The 27,022-nt window shown below is 40.2% G+C and overlaps 1 protein-coding gene across 5 annotated transcripts in view; it reads right to left on the reverse strand.

The window, feature by feature from the left end:
• ALS2 (alsin Rho guanine nucleotide exchange factor ALS2) overlaps positions 1–26,055 on the reverse strand; it is a 37,817-nt gene extending 11,762 nt beyond the window's left edge. For 2 of the 5 annotated variants that reach the window (XM_050340619.1, XM_050340615.1), the window contains exons 1-21: positions 25,990–26,055; positions 21,601–21,690; positions 19,473–19,627; positions 17,327–18,246; positions 14,589–14,949; positions 13,552–13,720; positions 12,975–13,071; positions 12,549–12,626; positions 11,748–11,921; positions 10,490–10,661; positions 9,866–10,046; positions 8,118–8,183; positions 5,494–5,656; positions 4,589–4,720; positions 4,247–4,375; positions 3,867–3,937; positions 3,443–3,509; positions 2,954–3,156; positions 2,747–2,812; positions 880–978; positions 208–372 (exon numbers count right to left, since the gene is read on the reverse strand). In XM_050340619.1, the coding sequence (XP_050196576.1) occupies positions 208–372; positions 880–978; positions 2,747–2,812; positions 2,954–3,156; positions 3,443–3,509; positions 3,867–3,937; positions 4,247–4,375; positions 4,589–4,720; positions 5,494–5,656; positions 8,118–8,183; positions 9,866–10,046; positions 10,490–10,661; positions 11,748–11,921; positions 12,549–12,626; positions 12,975–13,071; positions 13,552–13,720; positions 14,589–14,949; positions 17,327–18,246; positions 19,473–19,627; positions 21,601–21,620 (3,488 nt within the window). In that variant the 5' untranslated portion in view covers positions 21,621–21,690; positions 25,990–26,055. Of the gene's footprint in view, positions 1–207; positions 373–879; positions 979–2,746; positions 2,813–2,953; positions 3,157–3,442; positions 3,510–3,866; positions 3,938–4,246; positions 4,376–4,588; positions 4,721–5,493; positions 5,657–8,117; positions 8,184–9,865; positions 10,047–10,489; positions 10,662–11,747; positions 11,922–12,548; positions 12,627–12,974; positions 13,072–13,551; positions 13,721–14,588; positions 14,950–17,326; positions 18,247–19,472; positions 19,628–21,600; positions 21,691–23,082; positions 23,105–25,436; positions 25,647–25,885; positions 25,909–25,989 lie in introns of those variants that run through there. The other 3 variants (XM_050340616.1, XM_050340617.1, XM_050340618.1) reach the window with 3 other exon arrangements.
• Positions 26,056–27,022: the final 967 nt, after the last annotated feature.

Genomic DNA, 27,022 nt, shown 5'->3' on the forward strand with positions numbered 1-27,022 from the left:
AACTCCTCCCTCTCCACATTACTCCAGAAGCAACACCAAAAAAGCAATCTCTAGACCCAGTTTTATAGACCATCAACCCAGAAAGCCTAGCAATAAAGAAGAAAGAGTCTTGCCCTGTTACTGGTACTAACAAATCAAGTCCTTTCCTACTCTTTTTGCAATTGCACGTCATACCAGAGGAGTTTTAAGGGTTTCTGGAAGCATTACCTTGTGATATCATCAAAGACTCCATAACCACTCTTCTTGTCCATTACCCACTGGCCAATGAACATACTGGGAGAGGAAGAGGTCAGCTTCCCGCTGCGTAGCAGCCCATGCCCATGCCGCATGTTATCCTGGAAACACCCTTCGTACACCTCACCCGTGGCGTAGCTGTAACAACAACAACACAATCTGCTGTTCTGCTGGGGGGCTGGTCTGGGGGCTTTGGATTGGTTTTCTGTTGGGTACTTTCCCCCATCTCCATCTTTCACCAAATCAGATCAATCCTCTTTTTTTCCTTTTAGGAACTGCATTACAACCACATCAAGCAGGAACTACAGTTAAAACATATCTGGAATAAAAGCAATCCTTTAATACAAGACTTGATGCTTTGTTGTTTTAAACCCCCTCTCTCCACAACAAGCAAGGCCATTAGCTGACATATTTCTCTCTCAGAAGAAAGAATTCTGTATTATTGGAAGGTGGCAGCAACATCAGAACCACCATTAATACCAGACCACTGTACAAGTCTGCAGCGTGAGCAATCTACAAAAGCACAGCAGAAAATGAGCCAAGCTAACTACAGCCACAAGTGTGAAATGTCACAAAGCTGCACAGGGGCTCGGTAAGCAGTGTTAGCTCTGCTCTCCCTTCTGCAATGACATCACCAAGTGTTACCTGTAGACTCCATGCCCGCACATTTTGCCTTCCTTCCAGTACCCCACGTAATGGTCATCCTTATTCAGGGCTTTGTTGGGCACTCTGTATTCACCATACCTGCCAGAGCACACACATGGAACACAGTAATGCCGTAGTGCTATAGATAATGCTATATATATATATATATATACACACTGCTCTTGAATGCTATATATACTATATATACACCTTATGAAAAACAGAGCAGATACATATCGCAGACCCACTCTAAAATCAGAGGCTCTATTTCATTTTTAGCACACCTCTAACTACGCAATTACAGATTACTTTTTCAAGAGAAAGTGAGTGGCCCAGCATCACTAGGTCACCTTAGTGATGTGCTTTTCTCCTGTTTGATTGTGGCATGTTGTGAATACACCCCTCTCCACCACAATGCAACATTTTTCTCAGTCTGCTCTGATCTTAAGACTGCTTCTACCTTTATTGCTTTCTTTGGGTCTTGATAATTCAAGCACACCTTTATTCCAGGGAAAGATGAGAACATATATTGCTGCAGAAAATATTTTTTAAAAGGATGCAAGCTTCCAATTACGCTGAGTGGCAAGGAATTATTCAAAATTTCAATATGCCCCAAAAGAATGCGATACACAACTTTACTTATTGCTTTTAATCTCCTGAGGAGTTTCAATGAAGTTAGGAAGGTTCTCCTGAGAGCACGTCTACCCCAACAAGACATTACTGTTAAGTGTTGAAACTATAACATGCATGCTGAAATAGTATATGCATCTGATAATTTCAGCAATTACAGCTAAATACCAATACATTAATTTCTGGTTGGCATTTGTTTGCACTGTTTCCATCTCCAACAACCCTAAAATCAGCAGGATTAGTTACACTTAATTACAAATGACCAAAGCTCTAATCTGGTTTTATAGTTTGACATCATAACAGTAGCAAAGAGGACTTTTAAAAAGCTGTCTGCAGTCAGACCACATTTCAATTTCTCCTCCAGCTCAATACTTCGAAAATACATCTGGAAGCCAACAGGACTCCTCACAGTTCTATCCTGCCCAGTACAGACATGTCTGCTCACAAGATGCACATAAAAATGCCTTTGGAAATAAGTTAACCTCTCAGCCTCAACAGTGCTCTAAGCAGATTCTCAGCAATGAAATCCACAGATCAATTCAAAGTTGAGTAATAAACTAAGTTACTTTCAAGTGGTCTTATTTGTTTAACCACATAACTTGATAATGTCTAGAACTTCCGTTCATCCTATTTTCAGCCTCCTCTGTACTCGTTATCTTCATCATCAGGATCACATACCCTCATTAGTTTCATTTTCATTACCCAAACCCCGAAGTCAAGATTTTGGCTCTTTGCTGAATTATTAAACCCTTACTCTACCAGAAATACACCAAAGAAAACATTAGAGCAGATACATCACTACACTGTATGAAAGGCATTGAACTTTCTAAAAGGATAAAATCAACAATACCAGAACTTTTGCCAGAGCATTGCAACACAAGCTGTTAATAGTCACCTATGCAGCAGAGAGCTGACTGCAGACTTTTCAACTGCTTCCTCTGCCTAAGAGGTGGCACCCACCCCCCATTCTTTCTCGGCTGCTTTACCATTTCCTTCCTCCATCCTACAGCTGATTACCCCAATCACTTTCGGTTTTTATGAAAAAGCTAGTTTTTAATCATTACTAACTGCAGTGTTTTGTGAAGACAACTGGCACACCTCTGGATAAATGAGAGATTATCTATACGTCAACAGTACTGTACATAGCCCTGAGTCAGTAAGATTCACTGCAAAACCTTTAATGACAGCAAAAAATATTTTTTGCCCTCTGGCTCCACAAGTAGTGAGAGGATCTTACCCATCCTCCAGCCCAGTCCGGAAAGTCCCAGAGTACATTCTCCCATCTGCCCACTTCATGATCCCTCTGGAAAAAATACAAAGCCAGGCAAGCGTATAAGATAATTGGGTCACTTGGCACTTTCCAGGTAACTTCTGTGAGTGAACCTACTTATTGATACAGCAACCACCTCATTTTGATTTCAGCTGTTAACATTCATGCTTTTACCTGCCATGGGGTTTTCCTGAAAGCCACCTCCCATCATAAACAGCATCCTTAAATCGAGGGTCCTTATAGAAGGTGTATTTGGCACTGCGAGAAATAGGAGGTTCCTGTCTTGGCACATTCCCACCAGCTCCAAAAGGAATTATGTCAGAAGTCCCTCTAAGGGCCTGATCCACTGCTTGGCTTATTGCCCTCAGCCACTTGGTCTGAAACAGAAAGTGGTTCATCACAGACTTGAGCTAACGCCTGTCTTTGCACTGAATCTCCCCCTCCCAGCAAACACAGGCCCCTCCTCGCCCTGCTCGCTGCCCTGCTGTGCACGGGAGCGCTGCTACACCAGGCACCCTGTACAGCCCACCTGCACCCCAAACTGCAGGGAGACCTCATTCTGGCTGAATACTTGGGCAATCCTTCTCCCAGTTTGTTTTCACAGGAGGGGAGAAAACCTCATTCAAATCACCGAAGCTGGGCCAAATTTGCAGCTATGCCCACCTTCTCCTGTGGTGTTGAAGAAACGAGAACAAACTGTTCTTCTGGTGTTGTAATCTTCAACCCGTTCCTACATGGGGGGAAAGTATTTTAATCTGTGAAATTCCATCCTGAAAAAGCAAGGTTTTTTAGAGTATCAATACTGTATCTTCTCTCCCCTTCCCCAGCTAGCATTCCCTTTAAGTCAGCAGTAAAAAGAAGAAGCAGGAAAGAATACTCTCTCCCCTCTCAACTCCCTTCTTCTTTCTGATGTTTATACAACTTTTTTTTAAGACATAGAAATACAACATTTTCTGAAACAAGAAAAAGGGGTAGACACGACTCCAATCACACTATTCCACTTGAGTTCACAATAATAAGTTACAAAATGCTCATCTTCTCTCCCAAGATATACGAGTACTTCAGCATCACAAACAAGAATACTCACACATTACCAGCTTCTTCTGAAAGAGCTTCCACCCACAGTGTGGACAAGGGAAAAATATGGTGTGTTGAGAACTGCAGGAAAAGAGAAGGGACACTTCACCAGGCACTGATCCTCTAGCCCTGCCCCACGCTTTTTCTGAATGTTTTTTTTCCTTTCTTTGAGGACTAGGAAAAACTATTCATTACTGACTCTTTCTATCATCCCCTTGGTCCAAGAAATAGCAAGCAGAAACCACGTCAGCCACAGCAATGGCAATGAAATGTTAAAAAGTACATAATTTCAAATTTATTTTTACAGTGCAAAAGCTTCACTACATGAAAAACATATCATGTTGTCTGAAGCAGAGAAAAGGTTTTGTTCCTGGATACAAGCTGTCTTACCTGAGCATGTACCAGAGCATCGTTAAAGAGGATAAACCAGTTTACAGAGAATCTTCCAGCGTGCTGAAGAGACAAACCCCGGTTGCTGCTCTCACAGATTAAACGACGCTCTGGCTTCCGCAAGGAATCCTACGGGAAGAGTGAAAAACAAAATTACAGCATCTGACTTCTCCCTGATTGTGACTTAAGTCAGTGCTATTTGTCTTTCTGAGTAAAGGCCCAACCCTTTATTTCTAAAGAGTACTACAGCAACACTCATTAGAAAAATGAGAAGCGCAACTGGGACAGCAGCATCGGTAACAGAAATTCAAGATGCTAACAGACTGATAATTGTCATTATACCGTCATTTTCCCAGGAAAGGTCTTCCAGAAGCCAAGTGTGTATTCTGCTTCTTTTATTTTTCTGCTAAGTTGGACAGCAAGGCTCTCATAACACGAACTAGAATCCTGCAGCTTCTGGTATTCTGGAGATGCCTGTAGGACACAAGGTAAGACAGACCTGAGAGCCTGAACACCGGTACCAACAATACCGACCAAGCTGCAACACAACTGCTCACTTTATTAAATCAGCACTAAATACATGTTGGTCTGGTTAACAAACAGAGGAGACTGAGTTATTTTGTGGCACACATTCTGTTGTTGTGCTATGAGTTTTTAAAAATCACAAGAAGTTCCATGAATGTTACAAGGAGAAAGATTAATACAGAATTACACGCTCTACCTTCTTGCAGCCTAACAAGCTGTAGCAAAAACAGTGCTAATAACTGCAGGAGAGTATTTTCAATTATTATATTGGGCTAAACGTACAAGTAGTTACCATTCCTGTTTAGTCATCTTTTATTTCAAAACAAAGCAATTACATGCTAAGTGAGTGGTAATAATCTACCTAATATATACGTAGTATTTGTAGTTGAGTATGACAGCCATGTAATACAGCAATGCTGCCAGATGAAACTGAAGAGCACCAGGCAAACATCAAAACAATATATTTGCAATTAAGTATTCAGGCACACAAACAAGCTCTGGTAGGGTAACAAGTTTCTACCTGTCATGCGATCTGTGCAGGTGTGGTGCAAGATAGTGCAAATAAATGCACAAGATCTTCCCTGCAGCAAATACAAGTCTGAGGTAGCTCCTCTGAGGACTAACCTATTTCTAATTACCTGGCAGTTGCTTCACACAGTTACTTCCAAGCCACAAGTTTCATGTGTGTATTTATTGAACTAGAGATAACAAAGCAATCTTACCACTTCAAAACACGTGGCAAGCTTTAGCAAAGTTCTGGCATAATTATGAAGTCGTCCAAATGGCATGAAAAACACAGCATTCAGAACTTCCAGTAGCTGGAGGTTTTCCTCATTTTTTTCAGAAAGTTTCTGTAATAGCTCCTGATTTTTACTCAAGAAGTCTCTAAATGATGGGGTCATTGGAAAATAGAGAAGACAGAAGACGACAAGACATCAGTGACGCTTTATGTAAATATCAAAGAGCTCAGAATGCCCCTTTTTGGATTATCATAAACCAATCAAAATTATAAAGGTAAATCCATGCTGCTTACTAATCTATTCACAATGTAGTCTGAGGAAATACAGCAGTAAAGACATGAAGTTAACAACTGCAACAAGGGACATGTTTCTTACTTCTAATTTCATATGCTCAGTCATTTAACTGGTTGAAGAAAGTTGACTGTGTTGCCCCACTTGGACTATACCCAATTGCCTTTCTGCCCTTTAACAGTTGATTGGTAAAGAGCAAACAGGGGGAGTGACCTCCTCATTGCTGTTAGAGCAGTAAGTTTCTAATACTGTTGATTCATACAAGAAGGTCTGAAAGAATCTTAACTTTGCTCCAGTGCACTTCCCTAGATAGACTGAAGTAACTTCTTCCCCACCCCTGCTGTCAAGGCCACTGAGCAATTTTTCCCCTCACTACAAAAATTACATCCTACCTCAAAGAAAGGCAGGAAATCTGTTCAATCCTCAGTCTGATTTCCAAGAGGGAGAACTAATCTAGTTCAGAGAAGAAGAGGGAAATGATTCTGAAGACAATCCATCAGCACACAAAACCAGGGTTTCTTCATTAAAAGGAAAACAAACCTACTTTTCCCTCTCCTTCACCATATCTATGTGTACACATGTGCTGGCACATATGACAGGTGCATTAAAACACATCCAGCTGGGAAGCACTTAAAACCACAAGCTGCAAGAATCAGGTGAGGCAGAGAGAGCAGGCCCCAGGGACAGCAAAACAGATCAGATTTGCACAGCAAGGAGCCTAAGAATGCCACGTGATTTGCCATTTCACACATCAAAATAATGTACCTTGTTGGGTCTGCTAATGATCTTTAAGGACTCCACTATTGAACAAGCCTTAGGAATAAAACCTTCTTTAGTGAGAAGACCATATTTCTTCATTTTAACTTTACCCCCCAGCTGACTTGGTTTTTTTATAGTGCTTTGAGACCCTCACATGGAGGTTTCTTTGTAAAAAAGCCTCAGATAATAACATGCACGACACTGAGTACAGTTCGTCTTTCAGAGGACACGCTGAAAAACCTGTCAGCTATGGAGACTTCTGTTGAAGCTGGCACTTCAAAAGTTGGGACTACATCCAATGCCTTCATATTGCAGAACATCCATGAAAGACAGGCTGATACCACTGACCACTGCCTTAGGACAGTAACCCTCGGGAAGGAAGTGGGGGGAAATTCATCACTATCAGCAAAGACATCCTTGACTTCCCCTTGCAAGGAACAGGACACACCTTGTAAGAAATCTCCTGTTATTCTCCTAATGAGACCCTGGTTGCAGTAGGAGAAGCTGTGACACCTGAGAGTGACAACTGATGTGATGAATTCAGTATGAATGGTTTCAGTATGAACTCTAAACAAGCTTATACTCGAACTAAGATTTCCTTTCAGTCAATCTAAAAATCCTGACCAATGCAGAAAGATTCTCAGTGCCTCTCTGCAGTGGGATTTTGTATTTAGACTTTGGTACTGGTCCTCGGGTGCAGAAGGTTCTCTGTATGAGGTACCTGTGTTTCAAAGAACTTTCAATACCATCATTTATACTGCATTCAAAATGTCTCATAAACACTAACAATTACTCAGGGGTTACAGAATTTAGGAAGGAAAGGCACCATTTCCACAGATAAGTTAAAAACTACCCTCAGTGCAACAAGCTGTTCACAGCACTCCAGTGAAAGATCCGGTGTCATTACTTTGTTTCCTAGACAAAAATGCTATTGAAATGAGAAAAAAGCTTTACTTGATGATATAGAAACCTCAAATGTACTATCTCAGGCCTTAAAGTACAATTCCTTCCTCACATTTACAAGCATTTATGCATGAAATAGAGTACAGAAGTCTTGAGAGGCAGAAAAAGCACATATGCAGAAATGTTATTTTTGCATACTTTTAAAGCACTTCCATAAAAATAAAGAATTCAAATGTAAGTGAATTCACATTATCTACTCTAGCTAATTCCTGGTCTGTATTTTCCTGACAGGAACATTTGAAATGAACACTAGCAAACACTGAGTAATGATGAACATTTAACCTCAAAACTTAGCTTTCAAAAAGTCATTACCTGAACTCTATTTATGTTTCTTTGAAGGAATTTGCAATCACTTACGCTTTTTTCCTCCTTTCTCCATCTTCAAGATGAAGAACTGAACTCAGTCAGCAGCATTTTAACCTAAATACTAATCACAGTTGAGGTAACTTTCTCTTCATCTGATGGGAAAGGAATCAGTGCACTCAAGCACACTGAGTCTCTTCATGCTCATTACTACACACATACACACTCCATTGTTTACAGTTCTTTGCTAATTGACCAAAAACTCCAGAAAATGGTAAAGGTTTGCTTACATTGCTGGCTTTGCAAGGAGCATAAATCCTCCCATTACGAGGAAGTTTGTTACTGAAGTGCAATACCTAATACAGGGAAGAAAAAGATCTTCAGTTACTAAATCAAAACATCCCTGCAAGTAGCAACTGCTGTAACTTCCAACAGTTTATATTGAGATCTGTAATCTTTTACTGTGTGAGTTTTCTAGTACTTGAGAAACAGTGTTACTGAACACTTGGCATTCACTGCCGACATGGAACAGAGAACATGCATTACTATTCCACACTTCTGCTGCCATCACACAATGCAGAGAGCTTACTTTCATTTTATTTTTGTTTCTCCCAGATTTGGGCATGTACAGAATACACCATCTGTCTCAACAGTTTAATACTGCTAGCTTCTAATTACAGCCAAGATGGAAATTTCAAGACAGGAATTTTCTCTTTTCCTGGTACTCAACATTCTATCCATGACTTCACCCCTGCATCATTTTTAAAAACCACTTTTCTCCAAGGGAAGAGGTCTCTTCTTAGCCCATTCAACAGCTAAGGCTTATGTTGCTTAACTGATCCTTGAAAGATGCTCATGGCACTGTGGTGAGTTCTGATGGCATGCCCAGAAAAATGTGCAAGCAACAGGAAGCAAAGGGGGAGAGTAGAAGACAAGCAGTAATAACGAGAACAGAAATTAGGTATTGCAGTCTTTGACACTGAGAAAGAAGAAATTAAACCCTTCTATTCTGAGTAATTGGAAACAATTTCGGAAATACAGGTTGCAAAAAAATTCAAATCAAAGATCAGGAAAAGGAGAAAATACATTTACAGTTATGAACAACCCCTGTGATAAACAGAGAAGAAAGTTTCTTTTAGGGTCATACAGCATAAGTTCATGACAGACCCAGTAAAATGTTATCTGTTGTGTTTGTGTTCCAAAAAAGTTGCCTATTCAAAATGCTACTGTGTAACAACTGAAGTTGATGATCTTGAAATTTTGTTTCCTTAGATATTTTCAGAATGTCTGGTAACCAAGACTACATTCAGATAGGACATTTTTAAACTTTCCTCTCTGTTAAGCAGTATTTCTCACAAAAGCCTGTAGTTATTATGTATGATAAAACTCTTGCTACATTTAGATGAAATTATCCAGGAACTGCAGAGGTTACTGAGGGGAAAGACAGGAAACAGCGTGACTGCATAGACCTCCTCTCCCAAAAGCATTAAGGCAATAAAAACAATAACCAGGATAATTCAGACTTAGTTCTGAGCACTAAAGCAGCTCCAGCTTTTGGGTGAAAGGTGCAATGCTATTTAGCAAGTATGAGGACAGAAGAATTCTTCTTCTGGAAGACAATTTTAGTTAATGACTATTGAAAAAGCATTTTGTAATCACAAAAAAAAACCAAAGGTAGCTTTACTTAGCAGCCTAGCCATGGTAGCTCTATCACATTACATTACAATATCCTTAGGAAGAAATCAACATTTAGGCTTTCAGGCAGCAACCAAACAAGGGTTTGTATGCAGAGTTGTACCCGAGGGAAACTGATGCTGTCTCGTGTGCTCCACTAGTGAAGACATCAAAATACACATCTCACTACAAAATTAATTCGTTTGTGTAATGCTCTACACATTTTAAGTTGCAACAATACAATCTGCACAACAGTTACTTATGTAGCTTTCCTTATGACCTACTTTCCCTTAACTCAGGGCTTGTTGCGGTCAGTAGATTTAAGACTGCAGAGACTCAAGATGAGAGGGAATTGGATACTTGCTCAGTGTAACTATCCAAAAAGAGACTGGAATGCTTCAGGATGGCCAAGCTCCTGGCTTCTTTTACTCCATGAAGAAAGCTACTTAAAGAAGCTCCATGTTGACCAATGAGATAGCACAGCTTGCTGAACCTGCTTGCCATTTCCTGCAACAACTGGATTGTATTGGCATTGCCCAAATTATCTGAAACAGACCAGAAAGCAATTCAGCTTACCTTATGAAAGAGCAGCACCCATTAACAGAGAGAGTTACCACGTGGTGCTGTTTAGATGCTGTACCAGCACTTCCATCTCATGGCTACATTATCCAGAATCAGAAATGCAATGATTTTAGACTAAATATAGATCAAATAATTAAGTTATTTCAGGTGAAAATGTCAGGAAAGGGTAAAAACTAACAACAGAATGCTGATGTCAAAATGCAGCTGTATTTCACCTGTTCATCCAAACAGGGGAGAAGAGCAGGACCTCAGCTTTATATGAAAAATATCTACTTATAAATATATCATTTTTATAAAAATATAAATATATAAAAATATGCAATTACTTTTAAATTTTGCATAAAATACATTTGTTGTGGAACATGGAGGAAACAATATCAAAGAAAATATTAAAAGAGGGTCTTACCTAAACCTAAAAGAGGTCTAAGAACCTGAGATTTGATCTCGCTCAGTTTGCAATAAAACCTTCTCTCAGTAGAAGCCAACTCGTGCAAACTGGCAATGTATCCCATTACGTTCTTGTCTACTAAGACCAAACAGTTGTCACCACCAGCTATCACATTGCTTATGTACCCTATCTGAAAGATGAAAAAGAGACAAGAAAAAACAGCCACTTTAATATTTTTCTTTTCACGCTCCATTTTAAAATTAGAGTAATGCAAAATAAAGCATATTTTTAGGAGCACTGAGTCATAGTAAGTATTAATTACCTTCAGTGAGAAACAACCCATTCAATACTGGCTTAATACAAGAATGACAAAAGTTGAAGAAACATTTATAGTCATTGCTGTTCATTTTCCTGACTCTGACAGAGCCTAAAAGACAATAAATAGACTGTCTTTTAAGGTGCCTCATGCAACCATCCCACGTTTAAGAGATAGTGACCTTAAGTTCAGTCACCTTCAGAACTGCAGTATGCTGATACCAACATTGTTGATATTAAACAGCATCATTGTATCAACTGTTTCTCCCATTAAATACCAAGAGAGAATAATAAGGCTTTATCAGTATTATGACTGTGCTCTGAACTGTAGTCCTTTCTGGACCTGAATATGTCAGTTCATTGACACTGCAATATTATTAGCAATAGGTATTTGCTTTCCACAGTAGTTCAAAGCAAAATTCTTCTATAAGGTCAGCACTAATGTCACTGATGGACTGTGGTTCCTCACTAATCTTGGTTCACATGCAATACCACAGAGTAATCCAGAGTTTGAGCTCTACTTTTATTTCCTTGGTTGCTAAATAAATTCCCTTCAAAACATTGACCCAAAGTTGTTCAACAAGCAACTCACAGGCCAATTCTGATATGCCAGAGCCTACCAGTCCCCCTAAAAGAGAGGAGAATGGCTGGCAACAATCTTACAGAAGGAATACAGGTGTGTGTGCCTGCGTGCACATACATGGACACAGAAGGAAATGGATTAAACACACTGGAAACACCTCCTTGTCCCTCCAAGAGAAGGGAATAACATGAAACAGGGAGGGAAGAGAACATACTAATTAACTCTCCTCTCTGCCCTGCATACACTGTGCTCCTGATCTGACTGCCAGGAACCAGGTATGTCACTTGACACCCTCAAAGCTAGTTCAAACACCAGCACTGTGCTACTTCCAAAGAGCATCAGTAGCATTTGTACAAACTTCAAGGAAGTAACACTCACCTTACTACAGGTCAGTAATAAAACTGGACTCTTAGTACAGCTATTTTCATTCAAATTATTTTCTATTGTCTCCTGGCCACTGTAATATAATCCAGGTTGGAAGTCACTCTCATCTGCTAAGAAGAGGGAATAATCTAGTCCTGCTGCTGTACTCCAAACACCATCACCGCACACCTGAAATTCAGGAGGAAGGAAAACATTAGGAATCATCACATGAAGCTGGAAGGAGTACTTAACTCTTCTAGCCCCACATGAATATAATACACTTGCCAAGAAAAAGCATTGCAATAACTCGTAATTTTTCAACTTCAGTGTCTCTTACCAAATAAACTCCCTGCACCCATACTGAAAGTTATCTTTTCTTTTCAGTTTCCTTTCTAATGGCTGATTTTTTTACCTTTCAATTATAAACCAGTTTTATTTTTAAATGGGCATCAAGTGAGCTTGAACTAGGTTGGGACACTATTCTCCCCTCTACATTTAACTGGGAAATCTATATAAACAGTTCCAAAGTATTTAAAAGTTACAGCACTGCACCAAATGTAAGGTAAAAGTGAAACTTGATGATATAACCCGTCACATTTCTCAGTTTTAAAACTTTACTGTGATCAAAAACCAGTGGAAGTCTGTGCAAAGGATTTCTTGGGTAACTTTTCACAAGTATAAGCCAAAGAAATCAAGAGCTCTATTACCCTATAGCCCACAGATCCATAAACAGATCCTTCTTAGAAATTACTTTGCACTCACTGGTATAAGAAGTGACCCTAAACTGAAAACAGAAAAACACAGAAATCCAAGTACCTTTGCAAGACGAGGGACTGTTGTTGGGGAGTTCAAGTGACCAAGCTGGCCAGAGACATTACTGCCCCACGAATACACCTGTAAGAAACATTGCTAAACATCAGAATGCAAATTTATATACATGGACATGAACTGAAGTGTGGTAGTACAACACACAGAGCGTGCAAACACACAAAGTCAAGGATAGAAGACTCATGTACCAAGAAGCAATTCCCTATTTCCACTGTCTTATTCTCAAATTGTCTTCTCAGAGTCACAGCAATCTTTAAACATAACGTTGAAAGTACATGCAGCACTTGAGCAGAAACAGAATTGAGATTCCACACTACTTGCCTCTCACAAACAGGAACAGAACAAAAACCTAGAACAGACCAAACATGACAATTATGCCACAGAAAAACAATAAATGGTACCAATCGCTCGTACCTGGGATTTGGCAGTGAGTGCTAAGGAATGATGGCCACCAGCAGAGAGGTGAATCACTTCTTTACCATCAAGGCTTTTCACACACAGAGGCTGAAGTCTGTCAACCCCCAGAACCCGTAAGGCAGGGGAAGGGGAGAAAGAGTAGAAGGAGGAGAAAATAAAAATATTATCAGAGGTACAGAAATACTCTTACCACAAAAAACACATTCCAAGTTTTATTTTTTTCCCCAATCAATTTAGAAAAAACAAACACACATGGAGTCTTTTGGCAATAAACCACCTTAGTCAGAACGGTCAGGAAGGGCAAAAATTGATGATAAACCTCCCCTCGATGTGGACAAAGGCAAAATATCATCAAAACTCCTGGTTATTACAAGGGGAAAAGTAATAACTGATTGATGCCCACTAACAAGACAGCCTAAAAAATGTTACTTGGAGAAACTTAGGTCACAACACTTCAAAGAAAAAGCAAACAAAGCAAAGCAGATGTTTAAATTTGAGAATTTAAAACAGTTCAATACTCAACATTTTCTGGTCATCTAGTGAATAAAAAAAACATTTTTCAAAGAAATCTCACCTGGGCAGAACATCTCCATGCCCTAGCTGTCCTTCCTTCCCCTTTCCCCAGCTCCACACCTCCGTCCTTAGAGAGGGCAAAAGAGCATCAGCCTCCCCGCTGTAGGTTGGAGTCAGAGCCACAGTCCTCATTTTTGCCCGCCCCACCTTCCGTAAGAGCCTTGGAGAAACTGAGCACAAGCCGATAATTAGAGACACTGCAGAGCACTTTTGGTAAATAGATCGCTCAGACTGTGCATTACACAGTTACTTCAGATAACTGGTCAAAACTTCTTAAAGCAGCCTTAATTTAAGATTGAGAACAAAGACTGACATGTAAGACAATAGGCTACAGATACACTGAAGTAACGTAGGTGCTAAAGTTGGTAGATCCCAAGGAGTTTCAAGCAGCTGCCAGAGGATAACAGGCATATGAGAACTTCTCAGTTATAATGAAGCAAATGAACCAAAACAAACTATATACGAAAAAAAAGTGTTTTGAAAGAAAATATATCCTTGCAGCGAACAAAAGATTTCAATACTTCCCAAAAATTCCCCTCAGATCCACGACCAATATAGAACTAAACCATCTATACATTCAGACCAATTAACAGCACTAAAACCCAGGAGGCAAGAAGGTCATGAACTCTGAAGTTTAGCAGTGGGAACTGCAGTGTTTACAGATCCCTGGCTCAAACCCAGCTCAGTGCAGGAGGGATTACCGATCACACAGATTATCTGCTACACAACCGACACGAGAGATACCTCAGTGTCGTTTGGCAGCACGATGCCCAGACTACCCCAGCGTGCTCCTTTGCCCACTTTACCAGTAAAGAGCATTTGTAAACCCACTATGCTTTTGATTTTCTCAGCATGCAGCATCTGCTAGTCTTTACTCCCTCCACTGCTTTCAAGCCCTAAGACATAGCTTAGAATTCATAAAGACCTTTAATAGACCATTAGATTTGAGTTCAATAAGTGTTTGGGGGTTTTTTTCATTTGTAAAGCTCCACATTAATATAATTTTTCCAGTGTTTTTTCCCCGACGTGCTTTTTTACCTTGTGACAACAAGCCAGGCAGGGAAAGCCTTCGACTCCCTCCTTCAGATTCCTCTTCTCTAATATCTACCAAACTGGAACTCTTCTTTCCCTGCATGGATTCCAGTCTGACCTGCTCTTCTCGACTGTCTTTCAGAGCCTCAGGCCCTGGGGACCTGCTGCCCGACTGAGATCCTGGTTCACTCGAGGATGTGCCGTAGAAGTTCATGACTTTCTTCAGAGACAGCGCTCCAGCCTCGTACGTGGCAGCCACTCTCACACCCACTGCTGAGGCACACGAGGCCACCAGGCTGTTCAAGGTGGATGTGCTGGGACCTGGAGGGCCAGGGATACAAGCACTGAGTTGTTCTTCTTGAGAAGGCTAAAACCAAAGGAAAATTGAAAACTATCACACCAGACAGCACGTCGCAGTAGGATGACGATAATACACATTCACTGTTCAAACAAGGGGCTATTCTGAGCAAGACATTATGTTTACTATAAAGGTCTACTACAAATTATATATGGGTTTTAACTGTGTAGAATGTAAATTATATATGTTTTTAATGCTTAGGTGTGCATCTATTGCTCTGAATCTATTTTTTTTTAAGGTAGGACCAAGCACCATTTCTACATGCACTGGGCTTTGTCTCTCCCACTTGTCTTGTAGCTCGTCCATAAGACACTGTAGTCTGGGGGTTTTTAATACCAAAAAAATAAAGGATCTTTGCAAACAAATATAAAAAGGGATATAATTTTAGGCTTATTACCAACTTCTTTGCCACCAATTAAAGTGCATCAGTGAGCATGCTGTATTTACAGGGAGACAAGTTTTCTCTTCAGTATGTTAAAACAGCGACTCCTGGATTCATTTTGCAAGGTCTCTCTTACAACCAGTCTGGGCTGTGTCCCCTTATGCCACTGCTGCATCCATATACACCTTAGTTAATCATCAAGTCACACTAGGGACAAACTGACTCAAGGCACTTCTTAGGACCAGCAAACCAATACCTACAGTAGCAGCCAGCTGACCCACCAGATAAAAAATAAGGCACAAGATGATACTTGTCAAATGGTTTCAATATTTAAACAAAGACAGCAAACTCCCATTTTCCCACCTAATATATAGTGGAAAATAGTACTATTACAAATATTATAGCTCATTTTATTCTACCAAAATGAAAACAATCTTTTGACTTCTTTATTTTTGGGAAAGCCTAGGCTAAAGGATCGGGATTGCTCCTACTTACTTCATTCCTGTTTATAAAAGGTGTACCTTTTATGTAGGTATATATTCCTGTATAGCAATATAGGAAAGAAAACTGATTTGTGTAGGAATGCAGAGAGACATGAAGGATTTTACTAATGCTGAAACATTACATTAGACCTCATCTCTGCTCCTGGTATGTATGTTCAGTTGTGTAAGATTCAGTGAACTGATTCCAGCCTTGTTGATTCCTGGAACTGTGCAAGGAAAACAGTACTCTGGAAATATTCCAGGAATGAGGAGCTGGGAAAGAGAGCATGAAATGGCAAGTTTCAATCATCACCCAGTGGGGAGTTCTTACAAGATTCTGAGGAGCCCCAAACTGCTAGAATGTATTTGTACTAGCAGAAAGCAAAAGAAAGAACAACTGTCTTCACACCATCTTCATTTATCTGAAATAAGTTTTCCTCAGAGTAAGAAAACATAACTTGCTGAATCACCAAGTTACTGGACAGGTTTTAAAACTACTTTTTTTTGTTGCAATCAGAGGTGATAACAGAAACCAATTATTTACTAGGTATTGTGAATTTTATCTCTCAGAACCACTGTGAAAAATTTCTTACTGTAACTGTATAAAAAAAGAAGAAATAGATGTCTACACAACACTTGAAATGACAAAAGAAATTCTCAGAATTCCCCTGTAAATTTTGCTTATTAGGCCACAGAGTGGCAGGTTTTCTAACAGGACAGTAGTTAGGTAGGGACTGCCAGACTGCACCACAAGATTTTGGATTAGTTTTTTGTCTTTTGGATTTTTGCTTTTATCTTCTTCCCTTCCCCCCTAAATATATGTCTTTCTGTCCTTTTTTTTTTCCCAAAAAAACCCCCAGAAAACATAGTATTTTGTCAGGGAGTTGCAAACAGCTCTTTAACCTTCATGTTGAGCATTTCCTGATGCTTACCACGATAGGGGTACTTGACTGTTCAAAACAGTGTTGTTGAACCATTTTCAACACCACAAAAACTGACATCTTTCCCATCCCTGATTATAAGTTTATGCCACCCCTACATTATTAACATTAGAAAACTTTTGGTCAACATGTTTAACGATCTTTACTTGCAATCTACAATTTTTACCCGATTGAGAAATTAAGACAGATTTGTGAGTGATTAGTTCCATGCACAGAAAATAAAGCTTGACCTTAAAGGTAAATCAGACAAGTGCCAGCTTACTGCCCCACACAAATGCCTGTGCATCATGGAACAGACAGGGCATGGAAATTGGCTTACTCAGTTCTGGTACTGCAGGCAATGAACAGCACAGACTACAGCACTGGCAAGGCCGCTCCCATTAAAGGCTCACAATTGAACAGGAATGCAGGACAAAAAAAAACCCAAAAAACTTCCACTTAAAAGTTGAGAACCATCACAGTGAAAAAACACTTGGAAACTATAAAACCACCATAGCTACATCACACTTTTTCATTTGTGAGAAGAGTAACCTCTGCAAGAGGAGTCACAGTAAATTATGAGCTAGTTATTAGGTACCAACCTGTTCAGGTTCTGTGCAGATGTTTTTATCCAGGCTCTCATTTAATGAGTGATCTGACAAACCAATTAAGTACTCTTTCACCTCTTTTTTGTCTGGGAACAGAATATTTCCAGGACTAGAAATTCCACTACTTTCCTGTCCATCGCTGCTGGAAAGCACACTTGGCCCATCAGATTCTAAGCCAACAAGCCTCTGTTCTTCCACGAGTGGTTTCTGACTGTCGTCACTTGGGCCACCTGTTACACTTTTTCCTTCAAGGGTCTCTGACGAGGGACACGAGGCGTGGTTTTCTGGTGGGTTATCGGACAGTGCCACACCCAGTGGGCAGCAGTGACTATCTGAAATGATTACATGATCTTCCTTGTCCGTCATGGTAATAAGAGGCTGACTGCAATGATTGCACCTCTCTGGGATAGGCTTCATTTCCTGCACGGGGAGACATTGTACCAGAGCCAGGCTGTGGTGTGCTCCACAAGCAATCTGGAGCACGACGCGTCCTGCCAGGTGCTCTACCTTCTGGGGCTTTGTCACTGGGAAAGTTGTTGTTATGAGCCCGAGCTGGCAGCCACTCCCCCAGGCCCATATCTCTCTGCTTAGAGATAGTGCCAGCGTGTGTTCCTCTCCACATGCCAGCTGCAAAATCCTTACTGATATCAGAGGACTGGTTTCAGAATCACAGATACTGACGAGCTGTGGCTCTGGCACACACGGCTGATTAGCAACTGCACACTGGCCAGCAGAATTGTTGCCCCACATGTACACCACGCCACTTTCTGTCACGGCTCCGTTGTGGAAGCTGCCAGCTGCCACTGTAATAATACGATGTCCAAGCAAAGTATTTTCTAAGGTAGGACTGTTAACACATGAGTCCTCCAGTCCTGATCTCCAGGGCAATTTTCCAAAACTGTAGACCTCTCCACCTGGAAGTGGGGGGGGAAAAAAAATCCTAGCATGAGTGCAAAAGCAATTGTAAACCAACACAAAAATCTGAAGACAGTTCAGATAAACAGATATCAATTCCCAGCTTACTCCAGGCTCAGCAGAACTATGGCTATTGACATATGAAGACTGCTGGTTGCTCCTCTGATCGCTGCTGTTAAGTTCTATACCTCCTGTTAATGTCACCCACTGCACACACGCACTGTTGAAACAAATAATGTTTGTCTGCTAAAAATTCTACCACCGTCAAGTTAAGTGCATTTATTGGCCCTTTCTATTCTAAGAGCAGACAACGTATTAAGGACACACAACTGCGCATGAAGAGAACAACACAGTACAGAGCTCATCTTCCCAAACAGAGATCTGCAATCACCAAACCAGAGTGTTTGCCACCCTGCACTAAAATAGGATTGTCCTATCAGGTAGAGAAGGTGTGTTAATTTTTAAAATTAACAGTTGCTTTCACAGTGATAGAAAAATGGTAAATCACATCCACAAACAACATCCCTCATGGGGTAAGAACACATGTACAAAAAGTCCTTTTAAATTATGAAAGGAACATGTTCTTTAAAAAAGCACTGGAGGTCCACAACAACTCCAGTAGAGGAGAGGTATTTAGAGCAGCCTCACCAATAACCTGGAAACTTTCCTTCAAAAACGTCAAAGAAAAATCAAAGAAGCAACTTCCAGCTGAGTCTTTACAACTGTGCACTGATCAGTGCAGGGACCAAGGCACACAAACACTTAAGGAACTGGCTTCTAGAATACCTCGACTCACACACTCAAAGTGCTCACAAACCAAGACTCTAATGCATGTACTAACTACACACTTCTCCAGAGGCAGAGAAGCCAAAGCTCTTACAGATTAAGAGAAACCTCTTGTTGTACTTTTTTGAATGAAAGACTTCCAAAAAAATGTCATTTTGAGTTAACATGGTTCAGATTATATTAACATCTTTAAAGAGTAAAATCCAGACCCTTTGTTAAGAAAAAAACCCCAGTAATATGAAAGAATCTATGCATATAAAACTGTGTTGAAATAGAAATAGTTTATAACTAAGAAAGAAATAAAGGCAAAGTTAAAAATCCAGCATTTTAAAAGTTGTGTATGAAACACAGTTAAAATGAAGAGAACATCTAAAAGAAAACTTGACAATAACTGAAGCTTGTTACTGCCTCAGACATTTACAATGAAGATGTTTATTACCTTCTGTTAAAAGTAACCCATGATGTATTCCCAGGGCTGCCTGTAATACAGTCTTGCCACTGAGTCCTGGAAGCCTTTCTGGAGTTACAGAGCAGGAACCAGCCTTCCAAACATAGACCAGGCCTCTCTCTTTGGCTCCTTCTGCCTCTTCTGAGCTACAAAGATTGGAGGAAATTGGAACACAACAAGCATGAAGTTTTCTGTAGTTCAGTAATGCATAGTTTGCTTTTCACATATGTAGGAAAGGTTTAGTAGTTTAGGCATTCGTTTCACTTTCAGGAAGCCAATATATTTAACTTAACACTAATAATTATCAAATTGTAAATTAAATGTTATTTAAATGTAAAAAACCAAGTATCTTCTATTTGAAACCATTAGCTTTCTTTTTCATTCATATTTTACCATGGATCAATTGTTCCCATTCAGAACATTACACCTGTAAAAGCTCATCCTTTATATAGTTTCATTTCTACCCTTAGATACAAAAATGAGGTTTTGATTCCTTGTTTGGGTTTTTTTCCTTTTTTAATTCTTACTGAGTTTCTCAGATTCAAATGAGCCAGTCATTCAAATCAGTTGAACCACAAAAAAAAATCCTGAAACTGTTTAAATCCTGAAAATGCCGAAAAGTATCTGGGCTTGCAGGAGTGACTGGAACTATCCAGAGCTGGATTAGCACTTCAACACACTCTGGTCTGAATGCTCAGTCAGCAGCTTCTCCAACTCAACACAAAGAAATTCCTCAGAACATTGACAACAAACCTACAGTTTTAACAATTCGTGGAATCCCTTGATTTAAACACAAAAACTCATTTAAAGCATCGATACAGACTGACAGCACTTTCAAGTTAAATTAAGAGTCATCTTTTAATTTATTTAAAACTTTATATAGAATAGATTGGTATACAGCCTGTAGGGAAAAGTAGGTTTAGCTCCTTATTTGCCAAAAGTCAAGTCATTTCTCCCTGCATAAATCAGTTCTTGCAGCTTGGCATAAACTTGTGAAGTTTATAAATATATAAGACGGGCAAGAAAAGCTTTGATGGAATGGCAATCTTTGTCTAGAAGAGAGGGCACAAGAAATAAAATGTACTCCAAACCTGAATCAAACCCAGAAAAAGCTAGTCTGAGAGGCTGCCCTGGGGACAACTTACACAAGCAGTTCTATTGATGTAGACTTACATTTTTTAAACTACAAATTTTGCTAACTTTGGTGCACAGGATGAACAATACGTTTACACAATGTGCATCTGAAACATTCAATATGAAAATAACTTAGAGATTAAATTATCTCTCTTAGCTCCTGAGCCCATCCCTATCTTTACTTTTTTCTACAAGACAGAAAGAAAAAAAAAGAAGAGAAAAAAAATCAAAAAGGGTGACATTCAAGAAGTCTTCTAAAATACAGGTCAGTTACTTAATCCAAAAAACAAACACAGAATTAAAACACAGAGTCCATCTTCCATTTTAAATACAAAGGACTTGTGTTTAGAGTAGACGTAAATTAAAAAGGAACCAATCAAGTAATATATAGGCCAGGGAAAAAAAAGCTAAAAAATCCAATATCAGTATTAGGACATTTAACCTAAAATCAAAATACAGATTTTACTCAGATGGGCAAAGCACACCAAGGAACACAACACAGTAATATAGAGAGTTTTTGTCAATATACTGTGCATTAAATGCAGTCCTGCTATTTGGGCTTTTATCCATTTAATAAGTCAGACAAATTTGGACATTCACATAACAGATTTATCACAAAAACATCTGACCTCTGCCAGGTGTCTTAGTGGAACAAACAAGGAATGAAAGAACAGTGTACTGCAGGACCCAGGATCAAAATTCACAGGTGCAGGCAACAGATACGAGTTACTGTTCACCTGCAAATGTTACTTCCAAGGTTTCAGCCTACGGTTGTGCCTTCACAAGTTCCAACAATCTCCTTAAAACTAAGTTGCTGTTGTAATAAGTTTAGTGTTCCAGACACAACTGAAACTGTAGCCAAGTTAATTTTTCCCTTTAGCGTAAGTTACATAAAGAGTATGCCGACATGACTTAATTTTCCGGGATGATCCCGAGCTGGCATTTTTCAGGGAGGCTCTGCGGTTTCACCGAGCTGCTCTCTCACCTTCTTTCCTGTGAGTCCATCTGTCAGTGGCAGCACTCCATCACCACCAAATCGTTCCTCTTTCAAAAGGAACAATATAATTTGCACAAACTGGAAAACATAAAAACCAGCTATTTAGCGCAAATAACATTAAGCAACAACAACAACAGTGCAAAGCTTTAGGTCCTGTGTTAAACAAATAAGCACTTACACAACACTAGGATGGTCAAAGTATTTATATTTAGCTCACTCACACTGAGCTGGCAGACAAAAGCTAAACAGCCAGACTTGTCCTACCTACTCATCTCACAATGGGTCTACTGTAAGGACAGAATGAACAAAGCCCAGTTCAAAGGCAGAAATTTGCATAAAACTCTATATAATTCTCATTATACCGCTCAGGAAACACCAAATTGACCCATTTTCAGTCTAAATGAAAAAGAATTCTATGCTTGGCTAAATCTAAGGTAAACAGATTTGCATGAGCAGAAAATGATTAGGAGTTGAATCCATAATTACATTCCTGAACCAAAGCACACACCACCATTTAAAGGTGCAGTTCTGTCAAAGCCTGGGCAGAAATGCAGAAAGCCAAGAAAGAGTTCAAAACATTTCTTCATGCAAAGTGGCAGCAGAGCACCTATGAAGGTATGATATGACTATGGAAGACAGAGAGAAAAAAAGGGACTGCTCTAGTTATGATTTTATTCTTTCAGATTTTGAATTTTGCAAGTTCACCCTCACATCTTTGCACCTCCACGAAGATGCCTCTGTATTACTTTTCTTTGAATAAAACAAAGCTACAGTTAATCTTTGTTTCTTACAAGCTGTTTGGCATTTTTAACATTGAAAGAATTGTAATTTCCTTTGATCTACTGCCTTATTTGATGAAGTATTAAAAATTTTAGTTACATTAATGCATGTGAGTAATCATATTTAATAGGCTTCATAAAAGCTTTAAACCTTTTGCTCTATTATAGCTGCTGTCTGATATCCACCGTAACAAAATCAGAAAATAATTTTGTTAATATAACAGTTTTTAAAGATGATATGTCTCCAATAAAGACACAAAATGAGTAGCTTGAAGCTCTTGCACATGGTAAATAGAAATAGAACATGGTTGGTCCTGATTACAAGAAACAATATATGCAAACCTGTAACTCTCATACAGAAGTTTCAATGCACACCTGGAAACAGTAATCATTAAATTGATAAATAATTAAAATAACTAAAAAAACCTCCAACACTTCCACTAGAGTGCTCTGAATAATGAATTATCAAGCAGACTTTTACAGACAGAAACAGCAACACAGCATACCAAACACTTCCAGTTTTTCAAACACAGGGCACTAAAAATAGTGATTTGGGCTTTGGGGTTGGCAAAGAACATACCACAAAAAGATAAAGAGCCATGAAAATACAAAATCAAATTAATTTCTTAGAACAGTATTGAGATAAGTCACATGCACCTTGCTTAAAAAAAAAAAAAAAATCAGAACATACTTTCTAGGAACAGAAACACTTGTCACCAGAAAGATACTGCTTTCAAGATGTGTCTGTCTCTCCTGCCTCAACTACAAAAGAAAAAAAGCACCTACAATTGTAGAAGTTAACTTTTAAAATATTAACAGAGGAAGTCTCACAAATATAAGGAAACTGTCATGCAGTGCTTCAGTAACAGTGGTGTTGATGAAACATCAAAGGGAAATGGAAGTGCATTTTTGGAACCTTAACTTTGTGATGTGCTCTTGCTCAGAGTAAGTACATTTGTGGTTTTCTTCAGCCTACTCAAAACCACCCAACCCACAGTTCCTTCTCTTGAAAACGCTGGCATTCTCCTCTGTGAGGAACTCTTAGCTTCACATAAAAACATCCAACGGATCCGGGAATCAGACTAAGAGATGGAAGCTTTGATAGGATCACTGAAGTATCAACAATTATATAATTTACACTGCACATTGTTATTTAAGATCTAGGAACAGAGGCTTAAAATTCTTGACTTTTATAATTTATGGATTTTTTTTTTCTTGAGCTTCAACTGCAAAAAAAATTTACCGTAATTGTCACAAAACCTTCTGACTATAACAAAATAAAGTTGAAGCCAGGCATCTGGATCAGCTGTTTTGCAACATCTCCCTTCAAGGCCAAATTGAAAAACAACTTATCTAATTATTAAGTAAGAAACCTGCAATAGTGGTGAACTAGAAATTAAGAGAGTGATATGGTGACACTGATAGATTTTCTTTTCTTTACAAAAGCTCACACTTAAGGTTGCATTACAAAGTATTTGTGCATATAAGGGAAAATGACAGTCCAACTGGGGTTTTTTTCCACAGATGAGACACCTTTAAGGCATTTTAAAATCACTTGCAAGTTCAGTGCAAGTTTTCATTCAATCCTAGGACAGCACAACATTATTCCCATTTTACAGCTACTGCAAAATACAGGGCACTTCACCACAGCTACAAACTAAGCGAAGTAACTGTAAATGGCAAGTTTCTTACTCCTAATAGAAACATTGAATTTTCCTTATTGATTTTCACATTCACAAACAGCACATCATAAAATTACAGATGTGTTGTTTCTTTTCCACTACAATCACCTGAATTGTTATTAGAAATAACAACAGCAGTGAAGAAGAGAAGAGCCAGGCACAACACAGCACTCTGGTGGTGTGGAAGCTCGGTGTGATACCAGCACCTTCACTGCTCTGCCCATACTTTTACTTTCTACATTTTTGCTTCAAGGCTGCAAGAGGAAAACAGCAAGGAGTGCCAAACAGTGCCAATTATGAAATGTATTTGTGCTGCAGACAGATGGTCACTGGCATGACACTGATGTCATACTTTCCCCTCACGGAGTAGAAGGCTAATGCAAATTCTCCAGAAATCAAACAGTGCCACACCATAACAACTGCCGTGGCCGGGAATGGCGTGGAGCAAACATTACTGCCATTACTATGGCACTGACCATTTCTACATAAGCACCAGAGATATGAAGATACCTTACACTGAATGCTGAACACCAACAACTGGTACGGCCCCGACATTCAGAAATACCAGAACTCCCACAAGCCTCATGTGCTTATTTACTTGCTGCTGTCAATAAACATTGCAAATACTTCTACAGCTTTCAGACGTGTTTACATACATACTGCCAAATATATTTTTAATCCAGTTGTTGCATCATATTTAGCAATAACCTGCAGGACCGAGACTGCATCTTTGCTACACAGAATTACCTTCTCCAGGTTTCCTCACTCGAACCAGAATTGTTAACACCAGTCTGGCCTGCACATCATTTACTGTTGCTAACTTACAATAAATTACCAGTTCAAGAAGCCCTTGTGTTTTGGTCAGCACTAACTGGATGTGACCACTGCTTTTAATACTGTGTGATAAAGATCTGCTCAGAACAAAACAAAACAACTTGCTACCGAAAGACAGTAGCAAACCCTTCAGATGAGGGCTCAAATCTATTTTAATGCCAGTTCCAGTGAGTGCAGGATGGCAGCCAACAAAATACAACAGTAAAGGAAGCAGTAAAAAAAATAGAAACTCCAAGAACAATAAAGAAAGGGCTTGGTATCAGCTAAAAAGTGATCTGCTACAGCATGCAACTAGTAACTTAAAATTTACCTAACTCCTAAGAGACTCAAAAATTTCTGAACCTCCTTCTGCCTCTTTTCCTTTTGAAATTACACCCTAATTGAGCACGTTTTCAGGTGCTTCCCCTTCTGAAAACAGTTTAGTCTGCAGGAATTGGAAGCCTTTAATTTTTGTAAGCTGCTGCCCTACAGCAGCAGGGATTAATCACTGATCATCTACGACTACTCCAGCTGCTCCCCAGTGCCTCACCAACACATCTTCCTTCCAGGAGAGGTCTGCGACAGTGACAGCGAGCTACGCCACCTGTGCACGGTCCTGCAGCCGCACTGAGACCACCCCTCGATACGCTCCAAAAGCTGAAACTGCGTTTGCTCCTGAGCAACCACGCCATGCAAAGGGACAGGAGTTTCAAACGAAGCAAAGGTGGAGGGCGCGCCGTTTGCACTTCAGAGGTCTCTTCGCAGCAAGAGGCAGGAGACCTTTCAGACGCCACATCTCAGCGCGCTGTCCCAGCCCCAGAGCGCGGTGACAGCCGGACCGCCGGCTCCGACCCCGCTGGGCCCGCCCCGCTCCCGTCCCGTCCCGTCCCGCCGCTCCCGTCCCACCGCTCCGCCGGGGGAGGCGCGGGCAGCGCGGGGCGCTGCGGCCACACCGGCCCCCGGCCCGGCTCTCCCGCTGTGCCCGCGGTGCCCCCTCACCTGTGCCGCCCCTCCTGGCCGGGCTGTCCCCGCTGTCCCCTCCCCGTGTCCCCTCCCGGCCGGGCTGTTCCCAGTCTCCTGTCCCCTCCCCGCTGTCCCCTCACCGGAGCCGCCGCAGCCCCGTCTCGCGCCGCCCCGCGTGCTCAGCTGACTCACGCGGGGGCGCAGGGCGTGCGGGGGCGGGGCCAGCGCCGGCGCGCGCGCCGACGGGTCCCCGCCCGGGCCAAAAGAGGCAGGGACGGGAGCGACACGTGGGCTGGTGCCCGTCCCGGGGAGCTCGAGGCGCAAAGGGAGAGCCCGGCACGTACATTTCACAGAATATGGTTAAAATACATAGAGGCAAATACACCTATATGTGTATATACACGCTATATACATATATACTCCTGTGTGAATATATACAATGCTATACATACACACACCTATATGGGTATATACATACTATGTATGTATATATACATATATATACATATATACACACATATACACGTATGGGTATATACAGACACCGCTATGAGTATATACACACTGTATATATATATATACACCCTTATATGTGTGCATACACACTATGCACATGTTTCTATGCAAACAAGTTTTGTAAAATGCACTTTTCATGTCATGTCAGCTCTTATTGGACTATTTCTTATGTTGCCTGAAGCCTTCATTTAAAAACCATGGTTCCGAAGACAGATATAGGCTCTCCTTCATAAATTCTTACATTTTCTAAGGATAGCTATTAAACATTTCTGTTAGAGTGTTTCATCCACTAACTGGAATGATTACTCCATATTTTTTTCAATAACCACCAGCTATTTCAATAGCCACCAGCTATCACCATGCTTTCTTCGTTTACCAGCTCTTGCTAAACAGCAAAAGTTGGATGACTTGTCTTTATAGCAGAGTATTTCCCCTCTATTCCCTAACACAAAATGTACCCAAGATTAAAATTTATAGTCTTCATATTAATTAATATGGGTATTTGACACTGCTTGGATTTTGTGCCTTTATCTCTCCATTTTATTAAAATGCAAGTATTATTTGGTCTTAACAATAAAAAATGTTTTCCAGAGTAAGAGTCTTTGTGCAGATGCTTGCACAACCAGTTTGTTACTGAGTATGTTGCATGTAGACAAT

This window comes from Myiozetetes cayanensis, unplaced genomic scaffold (assembly GCF_022539395.1).
Source record: "Myiozetetes cayanensis isolate MyiCay16 unplaced genomic scaffold, myiCay2020 scf9, whole genome shotgun sequence".
Classification (NCBI taxonomy): domain Eukaryota; kingdom Metazoa; phylum Chordata; class Aves; order Passeriformes; family Tyrannidae; genus Myiozetetes; species Myiozetetes cayanensis.